The following is a 14,595-nucleotide window of genomic DNA, read 5'->3' as shown; positions in this document are numbered from 1 at the left end:
TACAAGTTTGCAGCGAAACTAAACTGGCTTCACCTTCAGGGTTCCAGAGATCCTCAACACTGCACTACCAGAGGTTGTTTAATCCACCCAAAAAGCATTCCGCAATTGCCACCTGCACCTCCATATATAATGGAAGGAAAGTATATGTTGTATGTATGCATTTTGTATGTTTCATCTTCTCCACTGAGAGGATTTGAACGAGGAAGCTGAAACTTTCAGAAATTAATGAGGGCACCCTGAATTTGTGCATGTGTAATTTTGTTTGATTCCATCAAGTTTTGGGGAAAAAAAAATTCCCACATCTTGACATTTTCTTCCATTGGCGAGGGAAGGTGGGGTTATTAGGGGAGAGTGGGGTTCGATGCAATTGGAATTATATTATATATGCACATATGCAGTACACGCATGTTTTTGCTTCATATATGTAATTCGTTTTTTTTTTCGGGAGTGATTGAGGCAGTGGTCTGTTGCCTGTACACCACCCAAATAAAGGGATGTGTCAGAATAACATGTTGCACCCTTGGTACAAGATCGCCCATGGGGTGGGTACTCTTACTAGTATATGCAATTAGCCCACGAGTAACCAAAACCTACCTGCCGACTGGTTCTCCCTTGTTGGGACATCATCATAGTATCAGTGCACACTGACACAACTGCAAGATGAAATGTTTACATTGATCCCTTGAACAATTCAAGATGAAGCTAAAGCCCCATCCCATTCTCTTAACTCAATGTGAATCATGTCTCTCAGCCAAGTTGACAGCTGAAGTCAATAACTCTCACTTATTGACAGCAGCTGTTTTCAACTGGGAAATTAAAAAAGTTTCCTTCCTAGTTTTCAGCAAATCTATCCAAAACTGCCTCTCGTGGTTGCTCTCCAGCCATAACAGTAGAGATAGTTGGCTTTGCTTCAACATATCAACAACATACAAGATTGAAAATACTTAGAGAGTAGAGGCCTTATACATATTATGCTGTACATATTGTTACTTGGAAGGAGAGGGGGCTGGGCTGGGAGGGGGGGGAGGGGGAGGTGAGAGGGACATAGCTAGATTGTTGTAAGAATAGTATGGTCCATGTGTTTTGATTATAGGGTAGATTGCCATGTATCAGGGACCTGTCAGAATAAGTCATCTTGTTACATGGGATGCTGAGGAGGCAGGGTATGTAATTCCTAGACAGTATAACGAGAAGAAGATTGTATGCATAAAAAATTATTGTTAGCAGCGGGGCCAGCTGACAACTTGCAACAAAAAGGCACCATAAAAAAGCATATTTCAAAAAGTTGTGGCTGACATGGTGGATAAGTTGGCTACAGTTGTCACCAAAAATATTGGCACCCTTGCACTTTTTTCAAATAATTCACCATTTCTTCCAGAAAATTGTTGAAATAAAAAATCTTTTCATATCCACATATGTATTTTTTTGGCTTGCAGTGGAACAAAACAAAAAAGCTGAAAAAAATTACTAAATCTTAGCTTATTCCACACAGAAATACTAAAATGGCCTGGACAATATTATTGGCACCTTTTAGAAGTTGTTCGACATAATTACATTTCAAGCAGGTGATTCTCCTTTACTTTGGAATTGAACTCACCTATGGTGAGTTGCAGGTGCCTGCAATCTAAAAATCACTCATTCAACCAGTTTGAATAGAGAAAAGGAGTCATTCTGCTGTTTTGTGTCACCGTGTGTACCACAATGAGCATGGAGAAAAGAAAGAAAACCAGAGAATTGTCTGAGGAGGTCAGACACAAGATTGTAGCCAAGCATGGACAATCTCAAGGCGACAAGTCCATCTCCAGAGACCTTGATGTTCCTGTTTCCACCGTACGCAATGTTATCAGGAAGTTTAAGGCCCATGACACTGCAGCCAACCTCCCTGGACGTGGCCGCAAGAGAAAACTTGGTCGAAGATTGCAGCGAAGGATTGTTCAAATGGTGGAGAAAGCACCTCAATCAACTGCCAAGCAGATTCAAGCTGACCTTCAGACACAAGGTACGACAGTTTCAACTCGCACCATCCATCGCCAACTCAATGAAAGGGGGTTCTATGGTAGGAGACCAAGGAGGACCCCACTGCTGAGAGAGAGAGACATAAGAAAGCCTGACTGGAGTTTTCCAAAACACACCAGAACAAGCCAAAATCCTTCTGGGAGAATGTCCTGTGGACAGATGAGACAAAATTAGATCTTTTTGGTGAAGCACATCATCTCTATGTTTACAGAAAACAAAATGAGCCCTTCAAAGAAAAGAACAACTTCCCTACAATCAAACATGGAGGAGGTTCAGTGATGTTTTGGGGTTGCTGTGCTGCCTCTGGCACAGGGTGCCTTGAATGTGTGCATGGCATCATGAAATCAGGAGATTACCAAGGCATTTTGGAGGGCAATGTTCAACCCAGTGTCAGAAAGCTGGTCGAAGGTCATGTGTCTTGCAGCAGGACAATGACCCCAAACACAATTCAAAAAGCACCAGGAATGGTTCAAGACAAAAACGCTTGACTGTTCTGAAGTGGCCAGCAACGAGTCCAGATCTAAATCCCATTTAACACCTGTGGGGAGATCTGAAAACAGCAGTTGGGAGAAGGCACCCTTCAAATCTGGGAGAAGTGGAGCAGTTTGCACAGGAAGAGTGGGACAAACTGCCAGTAGAGAGGTGTGGGAAGCTCATTCATGGCTGTACTGTAGGAAGCACTTCACTGCAGTTATGTTGTCCAAAGGCGGTGCTACCAAATATTAAGTCTTGGGTGTAATTTTTGTTAATGCCATTTCTTTTTATTTTCTGATTTAAAAGGATATATTAAGCTCTGAATCAAAAACAAAGGTTCCGTAATATTAACAGTGAAATAAAGAATTGTGGAGACCAAATACGTTTGTCAATTGCAACTTATTTTTGGAGAAAATTGTGAGACATTGAAAAAAGTGCAAGGGTGCCAATATTTTTGGCCACGACTGTAAGTGACAAGAACAGGCTGATTCGATATTGGTTCGTGTCGGATTCAGATCCGACCTATCAGTGGGATACAAACCGTAAACTATTCAGCCTATCGGAGGTATGCTCCCTACGTAGTGCCGGTCTAGTTGGATATGTAATGTATAGACAGTCGTGCGACATACAGGTTAACACAACTTTAAGGATAAATATGGATAATAATCAGACAAGCAAACTTGAGCCTACCATAGGATTCATAGCTGTCATTTGCCTTCACACTGAGCAACAGATGTTGCTCCTCCAGGTACTCAATGTCTGAGATCATGGGCTTCAGCTGTGAGGGAAAGCAAATGCACTTCTGATCATCATGGATGTGGACCCTTTATTCTTTCTCATATTCTCAGTGTCACCCCTTTAGCCTCATCATCATTACAAAATATCCCAAAATAGCTTTATAGTCTATGCTTTCCCATATTTTATAGTTACCTCCACCACCAAAGGTGGATGGAGGTTATGCTTTCACCCCTATCTGTCTGTCTGTCTGTCTGTGAACAAGATGTCTCAAAAAGTTGGATGGATTCCAACAAAATTTGGCAGAGGGGTAGTGTATGTAGCAAGGACGAAATGATTAGATTTTGATGAAGATTCGGATTCGGATCCGTCGAGTATAATTTTTTTAAGTGATTCTTCAGCATTGGGAGATAGAGCCAAAAACGATATGTAGCAGGATATCTCAAAAATTCATGGATGTAATGGGACGAAACTTGGTGGACAGGTTGTGTGTGTGAAAAGGACAAATAGATTCGATTTCGGTGAAGATCTGAATTTGGATTCGGATACGAAAATTATTTAATTCCTAAGTGATTCTTCACCATTGAGTGTTAGGGCTAAAACCGATACACAGCACGATATCTCAAAACGTTATGGACGGATTTGGACGAAACCTGGTGGACAGGTTGGGTGTGTGACAAGGACGAATCGATTCAATTTTGGTGAAGATCCGAATCCGGATCAGGCTAGTAGAATATTTTAAGTGATTCTTCACCATTGAGAGATCGGGCAAAAAGCGATTATATAACATGATATTAAAAAAAGTTATGGACGAGTTATGAATAAACTAGCTGGATGAGTTGGTTATGTGACAAGAACAAGCCGATTGGATTTTGGTTCAGGTCCAAATCCAGATCCAGCCTATCAGTGGATACAAAACGTAAACTGTTCAGCCTGGCGGAGGTGTGCGCTCTCCCGAATGCCATTCTAGTTTCCTGCTTGTTTTGCTTTCTTCTCTTTTTCCCAAACAGTTCCTAATCAAATGTGTAATGAGATTGAATGTTATGAAGAATAGGCACGAAGGAGATTTAGGTAGGAGATTTCTCTTTTAGAAGCTGACATACCTGTGGAAGCTGACATGATTTCCATTTCACCTGCCGGAAGCTGGTGTTTTCACAGACCTGAGCTATGCTCACCTCGCCCTTCTCCATCTCTGCCACAACAAAGACAGCACACACTTACAGTAAGGGTTGGCCTATTTGGTATTCCCATCTGAGTACTTCCCTCATGATGCTGTGAATCCCATAAACTGCTTTAAGTTGTTGAATCAAAGGTGGATGATGGATGAGTTGTGATTCATAAAATAAATGTTTGTCTTTGTACTTTATCTAATATATGTACAAAGCTTTTCCATTTTAATTCATATATCTAAGAAATTTCAATAATTCGTTGAAAGAGAAATTATGATAAATATATTAATCTTTTTAAGTATTTGGAGAAATTCTAACACAAACTTTGTATCCAATGTCTTAAAAAGACAACGAATAAAGTCCTCAAAAGTTTAACCTTACAGCAATATTGCAAATCACGATCCATAGAATCTTCATAGGAAATTGTCCAGAGAGCTTAAGAGAAGTGATTAGAAATCTGTGGTCTGATGTACTACAGTGTCAATCAACAAGTGAAACAAAATGGGTATCTCTACAATTTGTTTTATTTTTACAATTATTTCACTAAACTTTTCTACTTAACCTTTTTACAAAACCTTTAACCTACATCAATGGGTTAGCTTATTTGCATGATGTTCCTATATGAGCACACAGATTTATGATGCCACATTCAAACCCTATATATAATACAATAAAAACAAGAAAGAGCAATCGGAGATTGCAGACCCTCGCCAGGATGTGTTTTCAGTGGTTTTTAGGGCTTTTGTGTTAAAACAAAATATGCCGGCCCGACCAGGTGACCGATGACGTCATCATTAATATTATTTCTCCACAAATTTATCCTTAGATTATACTCAAGAAATTTCATCTTGATCGGATGAAGTTTTGTACTTGTCGAATTATGACGTCATAATGGAGGCACCTATGACATCATCATTAACATATTTTATTCCCCATGGAGAGTTCTTTACAATGAGCCATGTCAATTTTTTCTATGCAGCGCTTTCAGAGATGTAGAGGTGCAATTTTTTTCGGTTTTTCCAAAATGGCGGCCGAACCACGTGACAGATGGAGTCATCTTTTTTTTTTTCCTCCACCAATTTATGCCTACATGACGCTCAAGAAATTTCATCTTGATCTGATTAAGTTTTGTACTTGTCTAATTATGACGTCCTAATGGAGGCACCTATGACATCATCATTAACATATTTTATTCCCCTTGGAGAGTTCTTTACAATCAGCCATGTTTCAATTTTTTTTCTATTCAACGCTTTCGGAGATATAGAGGTGCAATTTTTTTCGGTTTTTCAAAAATGGCGGCCGAACCACGTGACCTATGACGTCATAACTATCATTTAAAAATTATACAGGTGGAGTTGCACCTATAGTGAAAATTTCCTGTCAATCGGATCAACGGTTGCAGAGAAAATCATATTTATTCTGTGCGGACAAACAAACAAACAAATGGACTCAAATGCAATTACCCTCGCCTGAGGAGAGGGTAAAAATATATATATATTTAATTTTCATACCCAATATCCACGAGTGTGCTGGTTCTAACACTTTGACAGAAAAGAGGAATGTCCAAAACAAAAATGAAACATTTGAACCCTTCCTGAAAAGGATTATGAGAGTATTTTCTGGAAGGTGGCCCTTTATCAGTGAAACATTACCATGCCAAACCTCTGGCACCATGAAGGTCAGCTGCAGCAATCGTTGGCTGGAGAATCAGCACGAACGCAAAGCTGAATGGAATGGTGTGCGCACGTTTGCAAACAACCTACTCTCCAAGCATGATGAAAAGATCTCCAGGTAGAAACCCGCTCTGCTTGTGGTTTTCAACACGGCTTCCGCTGACTCGAAGTAGATGCACACTTGCCCAGCACTCCCTGGCTCTGCCACACAATGCACAAGAACCTGCATCATCATCAGTTCCTCCACCAATTTCTAGCATTCTCGTGATTGTCATCACCTCTGCAAATTAATCATTCACTATTGCATTACGTGATTGCAAGTTCGATTGTGCTGATCCCAACTGTATACGAACACCCTAACAGCAAAATTTCAACTACCTTCATTCATTGAGCCCAACACAACACAAAATCAATAAATGGAGGAACGAATATACAAGAAATACATCGTGCATAGCACAATATTTGTGAAATCCCTCAAATAAGTTGTGGACCTTTGGCCTATGTTGACCTCAAAAATAATTGGTGGTTGAATTCAGTGATCTGATATGCAAATCCTCTTCAAATTTCAAGTCGGTCGGATGAAAATTGCGGATTTGACATTTCACCTAAGTTGCTGACCTTTGGCCTATGTTGACCTTTTGACAAATGTCGACCTAAAAAAAATATTGGTGGTTGCATTCAATGATCAAGTATGCAAATCCTCTTCACATTTCAATTAAATCAGATGAAAATTGAGGATTTTAGAAATATGACAAGTTGTTGACCTTTGGCCTATGTTGACCTTTTGACATATGTCGACCTAAAAAAAATATTGGTGGTTGCATTCAATGATCAAGTATGCAAATCCTCTTCACATTTCAATTAAATCAGATGAAAATTGAGGATTTTAGAAATATGACAAGTTGTTGACCTTTGGCCTATGTTGACCTTTTGACATATGTCGACCTAAAAAAAATATTGGTGGTTGCATTCAATGATCAAGTATGCAAATCCTCTTCACATTTCAATTAAATCAGATGAAAATTGAGGATTTTAGAAATATGACAAGTTGTTGACCTTTGGCCTATGTTGACCTTTTGACATATGTCGACCTAAAAAAAATATTGGTGGTTGCATTCAATGATCAAGTATGCAAATCCTCTTCACATTTCAAGTCAATCAGATGAAAATTGAGGATTTTAGAAATATGACAAAGTTGTTGACCTTTTGACCTCAAAATCAATAGGCTTCTTCCTTATGACCAACTTTACCATTTGGTGAAGTTTCGTAAAGACCGGTTTAAAATTGTGACCTTTAAACGATTGACATACAAACAGACAAACAGACAGACGGATAGAATAACGCACAAGAACAACCAACATACTTTAAAATCTTAGATTTTCGCAAATAATGAAATGATGTATTTAGTTTATCAAGACAAAGTTGCTGATGAGAAACCATCCCAAAACCCACACTCTCTTAAGGCTAAGCCATGGTGGTAACAGTAAGAAATAATCAAGCTGTTATCCCAAATGACAACTGCACTTATTCTTCACAAAGACGCTACATTGGATATTTTTGGACACAATGCGCCACTCGATCCTATCCCTTGCCCTCTGCACATTATACAAGTGCAGTTGATGATCCGGTTGTACATCTTGTGTGCGATCCTGACATCAGACTTGAATGATGCATACCAGGACAGGTTACTTCACAAAAGCAGTTTCTACATTTCGAGGCCCTAAAAGATCTTCTTTGCTCCATTGACCACAGTGATGAGAGGCTTGTGTGAAAGTGTTCTACTATGGTATTCCGTTAAATGCATGGCTCAAGGAACAGGGTTGGTGCTTGTCCTAATAACTTACCAAACTCTTTCATCGCGTCATGGAGGTATGATGAAAGAATTACATATGCTTTATATAAAATCCTATGCCGAATGCTATTCTCTCTTGAGGTCTTTTGGTGGTCTTCCAGATCAATGCTCAGGATTGATGTTGCCTTTCACTTCATGACATTTCCCAAAGCTGATTGGTGGAAAGTTCAGATTCGTATAAATCATCCTAATGGATGTTCAGCCAATCATTCCTCATCAAAACTCCGACAAATTATTTATCTTGGACATGGCACTTATAAACCGACAAGGTGGGTCATCCGATCCAGATCGGGTTATATAGACTTTCATAAACCATCAAAAAGATTGATGTTGAAAGCTGCAGCAAAAATTTAACCTCACAGTGCACCACAGTAATGATGGGCCATGGCCTCATTTCCTTGTTTGACGTCAGTTTCTTGATTTTCAGACTTACAAACACATAGATATACGGAGAATTGCCTTGCGGGGGTGGGACGGATGAGATTTGTGCCCAAAACCTGACCCTAAGTACCCCCAGCATGTATGCAAAATCTGGTGGAGATTAGCCCAGCGGTTTGTTTTCCATGATTTTCACACCTACATACATCGAATCCCTGGTGTTGGGCTAGCGGTTAGGGTGCCGGCTTAGGATCCTAGGATCCTGGGTTCGAATCCCGGTCGATCGCCGAATTAATGCCAGGGGGGTTGACTCAGCCTGTCATCCTTCCGAGGTCGGCTAATTGAGTACCAGTTCACTGGTAATTCCCTGTTTGTCGTTGAAGGCGGCAAAAAGGGTTGGCGTCAGGAAGGGCATCCGGCCGTAAAACATTGCTTCAAAAAGGGGACCAAAAAAACAACAACTACCACGGTCCCCGAAAAGGCCAACCCCCGCTTTGCGGGGAAAAATGGCCTCTAAACGGTGGTATACACAAACATATGGAAAATTGCCTTGATGGAGAGTGGGGCTGTATCCGTGAGCTGGCCCTGGGTGCCCCCCAGGTTGCTGGAGATTGGTCAAGTGGTGTGCAATTGTAGAAATAGAAGAAAAGTCTTCACACCGTCATAAACATCAGATACAAGTGTGGGCAATTAATTCTCACTCTGGAAGGGTGCGCGTCATGACCTTTTCGAGAAGAGTAAGTATATGCCTTAGGAAATAATAGGAGTAAACCATCAGGTTTCAAATACAGATGGCCTCGAGGTTCAACATCGCATAATTTGGTATGGTTCAGGCTTAAAATAAAACTTTAAATTGGTGGATAGGTCCTCATCAGAAAAAGTTGAAGACTTTTCCAAATATCTCTCTCTCCAAATATCCCAGAGACCAAATATCTCTGCCACAGTCAAGACCGATCGACATAACTTTATTATTTACTTTCCTCTATTCATATGAATCTTCATCTTCAAGTTAACGATTCAATATTCAAAACCAACGACACCACCAAATAGCATAGCTGCTTAATACGCAAAGTTAGGGTCTCATGTTTTGACCGATTGTGTGGTTTTAGTGCGTGATGTGCATGCATTGTGCAACGGGTATTAAACATCATCTTAAGAGAACGGGACATCACCTGACCACAATTTGGTTTGCATGTTGAGATGAGAAACTAGAATCTAGAAAAATAATGAAAATTACATTGTAAGAGGAAATGCATGGAGTAGAAAGACGAGATTTCAGGAGGGTGTTATAGAATAACGGAAAGGAATGTGTTTGTGGATGATGAGATCAAATGTTATGTTCATCAATGCCTTGCATTTGACACTGTGTGTGGTCAGGTATACTATATGTGGATGGAGTACTGAAATGACATTTATTTAATTGTCATTAATCAATTTGAAAAAAAATTGACATTTAATAATAAGAATATCACCATCATATACAATGAAACATTATCACAACACACACACACACACACACACACACACACACACACACACACACACACACACACACACACACACGAAGACCCAAAATAACATAATAAGGAGGCAGATTGGAACCAAAACTTAGAAAAGAACAAGCGTTACGCCTCGGTCCCCCGTCGTTGAAGTGATGTGAGTTGACAAAGTGGAAGACGCAAGCCGGCCATCTTGGATTTTGACGTGGCGACCCAATTTTCAATAGCGTTCTTCCTTATACGTATATACACCCACACACCAGATTAGAAGTTAGTAGTTCGTTTATTTTTTAACATATTTCGCTCACAAGGTTCAGAAATATATATGGTGGCGGCCATCTTGGATTTTGACGTGGCGACGCAATTTGCAATAGCGTTCTTCCTTATATGTATATACACCCACACACCAGATTATAAGTTGGTACTTCGCTTATTTTTCAAGATATTCCGCTCACAAGGTTCAGACATACATGGCGGCGGCCATCTTGGATTTTGACGTGGCGACCCAATTTTCAATGGCGTTCTTCCATATGCCTTGTTGCACCCACACACCAAATTAGAATTCGGTCCTTCTCCTACGCATGCACGCACGGACACACGGACGGAGGGGAAAACCATAGTCCCCCTTTCGCTCCACGGTGCGACGGGGGACAAAAAAGAGCACATAGAGGAAACGTACCCAGTGATCATTGATGAAGGAAAAGTAAAAAAACTATTTGCAAAAATGCCAAACTTTAAAAAACAGCATGGAATTCCAAATTTTTAGCTATAGTAACTAGATGTTCTCCACAATCACTAAGCTCAAGCATTCAACAAACTTATCCAAGGGGTAATGAATAAATGGCTCACAGTAGCCATTCCCAATAGCCAGTAGCCAGTCACCGTCCTCATCCCAATTTCTGAAGAGACCCAACTACCTCACAAGTATAGACCAATAACGTGTCTGCCAACAATATACATAATTCTGACGGGAATCATCACAGAAATGATAAACCACCACCTAACACAAGGAGACCTAGAGGCAGAACAGAAGGGATGTAAAAGAGGATGCTACAGAACAATAGACCACCTACTACTAAACAAAGCCATATTCGTAACTGTACTACCAGAAGAATCAAATTGGCCACAGCCTGGATAGACTACAAAAAAAGCTTTTGATAGTGTTCCACATTTGTCAGGTAAAAACGCATCTCGCTATACATGATCGGTGCCGGCTCAAATGTGACCATAGACATACGGTGGTATATATAGAGTCGGCGGGTGAGAAAGCGGTCGATCGATAAAGTGTGATGAAAGCATATTACATTGTAAGAGGAAATGCATGGAGTAGAAAGACAAGATTTCAGGAGGGTGTTATAGAATGGATAAGATGTAGTTATGCATAAGGTGGATTGATCATTGGTAAATGGGCCAGTGATTGTTGCCTAAGCAGTGTTGTCGGTTCGGGTAGACAATAGTTCAGTTGTATTATTGGATTCAGGGCTGAGGGAACCTTTGTGTTCGCGTTTCCAATGTGCCTGGAAGGAATGGTGTGATTATAACGTCGCGATGATTTTTGATAGGTTCCAAGCTCAAGCTCTCTCTCTCTGTCTCTCTCTCTCTGTGTCTCTGTCTCTCTCTCTGTCTCTCTCTCTCTCTCTCTCTGTCTCTCTCTCTCTGTGTCTCTCTCTGTCTCTCTCTCTGTCTCCCTCTCTCTGTCTCTCTCTCTCTGTGTCTCTCTCTCTGTGTCTCTCTGTCTCTGTCTCTCCCTCTCGCCCCCTGCAGGCCGTTGTGTCGGGCGTGGCGTCATGGCGGCTGTGTGCGCTGAGTTGTGAGTACTGTGCTGTGTTGGCATCTTTCCTATTCCCATTTCACTCCCTCTGTGTCCTTGTTCGTGTTTGTGAAGTTTTCCCCGTGTTTCCTTTTTTTGTTGAGACAGGAGAGAGAGAGCGCGCACGGTGGGTTTGTGTGCGAGGCCGAAATAACCTTGTGTTCTTCGGGCCTGTGCTCTGCTTGCCTTGTTTTCCCATAGTCGGCAATCGGCTTTTCATTATTTTTACTTTCCTTTTACCTTCGCCTGCAGGTTTTGCTCGCGACAGGTTCTCTTTTATTTTATTTCGAAACCGTTTCTTTAGTTTCATTTATTTATAGCTATGGCGAACGTTCGTTTGCACAATAGCAGGTACGAGTCATTGACTCGTAAACACGGGCTTATTGCTTGCCCGCCTGATGGAGTGAGTGTCGAGGACGTGGTAACCAGTATTGGTAACATTGTCGGCCTGGATAATGTCCTCGCTGCCTCCAGGATGAACCACAGAATCGTGGTCTTTGTATCAAAGGAACACCTCGTTAATGAGGTGGTGGAACACGGTCTGTCCTTACCCCAGGGCATCTACATAAGTGTTAGCCCGATGGACACACCGGCGGTCCGAATCATTTTGTCTAACTTACCGCCCTTTATAAAAAGTGAGCACATTGTCTCTTCGCTTAATCGTTTCGGCACCGTCGTGTCCCGGATATCGATGATCCCCCTGCGACTTCGAGCAGATGCCTCGCTCCGACACATCATGACCTTCCGGCGTCATTGTTATATTATCCTCAAAGACAACGCTCAGACGCTTAATGCGACCATGACGCTGTTGCTCAATGGTCATAACTATCAAATATATGTGTCGACCGAAACGGTGACCTGTTTCATTTGCGGGCAACATGGACATGTTAAAGGTGCCTGCACGAAGGTAACTGTCCCCGTGAGAACAACCGAGCAGGCGGCACCTGGTAATGCTGTGGACAATCAGCCGTCGACATCGACAGCAGCAGTGAGGGATTCCTCCGTGGATGATGAAGGTTTCACTGTTGTTACTGCTCGGAAGAAGCACAAACGGCCGAACGTTAATGACGAAGCACCAACGAGGGATTCAAAAAAGATTGTGTTGACTGGAAGTGACAATGGACCCCTCACTGAGGTGGCTCCTTGTGTTACCGGCATAGCCTTACACAATAGATTTGCATCTCTAACTCCTGATGATGATAAAGAATTAATGAATCAGAGTGAAAGAGCTGCTTGTGATGACAATAATGGACCTACAGAGCCCATTTTAGCCTCTGTCTCTGCGGGGCGTGGGGAACCTGAGGAGGTCGTGCCTCAGAATGGCCTGGGCTGTGCGGACATGGAATGCACAGTTTCTGTCTGTGCGGGGCGTGAGGCACCTGAAGAGGTCGTGCCTCAGAATGCCCCAGGCTGTGCTGACATAGAATGTACAGTCTCTGTCTGTGCGGGGCGTGAGGCACCTGAGGAGGTCGTGCCTTAGAATGTCCAGGGCTGTGTGGAATGTACAGTTTCTGTCTGTGCGGGGCGTGAGGCACCTGAGGAGGTCGTGCCTCAGAATGTCCCGGGCTGCGCAGATATGGAATGCGCAGTTTCTGTATCAGCTGGGCATGGCGCACCTGAGGAGGTTGTGCCTTAGGATGTCCCAGGCTGTGCCCTCAAGACATATACATGTTCTGTCGTTGAAACGCCTCATATAATTCCGGAGCGTGGCATGACCATAGCGGGTCATGAAGAGGTGAATCTCGCAACACCTGTTGCATCATTGTCTGACTTGCAGACGCGTCCAAAACCTGCAGACATTCAGTGGATGGCACATGCAGCATCTGCTGCACCGGCGCCTGCTTTATCGTTGGAGGGTGAGACCCACGCTGATCAATTGGACTATGACTCCGATGGAGCCTCATCCCTCACGTCTGGCATCAGCATCGAGGCTTGGAACGAATTGTTGTTGTCTCATGGGCCGGAGGGTGATCCGGGCATCACACCTGCAGAAATTCTAAAATTCCTGAAAGACACTTTTCGGAGGAGGCGAGTAAAGGTGAAAGATTTCTTTCCAGACCTAAAAATCTTCATAACATCCGCGAAATATCGCGTCCTGAAGTCCAGCCAGTTCGGAGTTGGGGAACGAGAAGTATACCGCCTCAAGAAGTACATCGTCAAAGCGAAGGAAGAGCTACAAGTAGACCAACCTTCCGCTATATAACCCCTTCTCCTTCTTCTTCACATGACCTTTTCTGTAGCTACCTTGAATATCAATGGGGGGGGGGCGGTCCCCATTGCGCAAAACCCAGGTGAAATTACTCACTGAGGAAAAGCATATTGATGTCATGCTTTTACAGGAGACGAGATGCAGTCCTTCGTGCGAAAGCCAATGGCGAAGGTTGATGAACGGCCAATGGTTTTTCAGTAGCTTGGCTTGCCCTAGAGCCGGGGTAGCTATATTCTTCTCATCTTCTTTCCTCCAAACTGACATTGTTTTTGAAGACATAATTAAGGGGTACCTAATTTCTGTGTCTTTCACCTTCAATGGTTACAGGCACACACTTTTTAATGTCTACTCACCCAGTGACAGCACTGACAGGGTCACCTTCTTCACACAGTTAGAAACATCACTCACTCATGTAGATTTTAATAGTCCTGTTTGCTTGAGTGGGGATTTTAATTGTACTCTAGACTCTGCCATGGACCGGAATGGTAAAGAACCTCATCTAGCTAGTACCATCCCACTGGCAAGGGTTTTATCTAAATTCTCTTTCGTTGATGCGTGGAGACTTCACAACCCCCTCATACGCCAGTACACATGGTGTCGCTGTCTTGACGGTCGGCTTTCCTTCGCTCGGCTAGATCGTGTTTACATAAATAGTAACTTTCTTAACATGATGGGCAATGTGCAAATTTTACCAATCGGTTTCTCCGATCATCACATGGTCACCTTTTCTCTTCTCTCTCCGATACGGAACTATGGAGCTGCACATTGGATTTTTAATGT

The 14,595-nt window shown here is 42.3% G+C and overlaps 1 protein-coding gene across 2 annotated transcripts in view; it reads right to left on the bottom strand.

The window, feature by feature from the left end:
- LOC137432869 (phosphatidylinositol 3,4,5-trisphosphate 5-phosphatase 2A) overlaps positions 1 to 14,595 on the bottom strand; it is a 185,117-nt gene that overhangs the window by 19,362 nt on the left and 151,160 nt on the right. For both annotated transcript variants that reach the window (XM_068125143.2, XM_068125150.2), the window contains exons 20-22: positions 6,158 to 6,268; positions 4,329 to 4,417; positions 3,181 to 3,268 (exon numbers count right to left, since the gene is read on the bottom strand). In XM_068125143.2, the coding sequence (XP_067981244.2) occupies positions 3,181 to 3,268; positions 4,329 to 4,417; positions 6,158 to 6,268 (288 nt within the window). The remainder of the gene's footprint in view (positions 1 to 3,180; positions 3,269 to 4,328; positions 4,418 to 6,157; positions 6,269 to 14,595) is intronic.

This window comes from Myxine glutinosa, chromosome 1, assembly GCF_964187855.1.
Source record: "Myxine glutinosa chromosome 1, kmMyxGlut1.1, whole genome shotgun sequence".
In the NCBI taxonomy this organism is placed as follows: Eukaryota; Metazoa; Chordata; class Myxini; order Myxiniformes; family Myxinidae; genus Myxine; species Myxine glutinosa.
The sequence above is the reverse complement of the archived record's forward strand: the minus strand, read 5'-3'. Positions and strand labels throughout refer to the sequence as shown.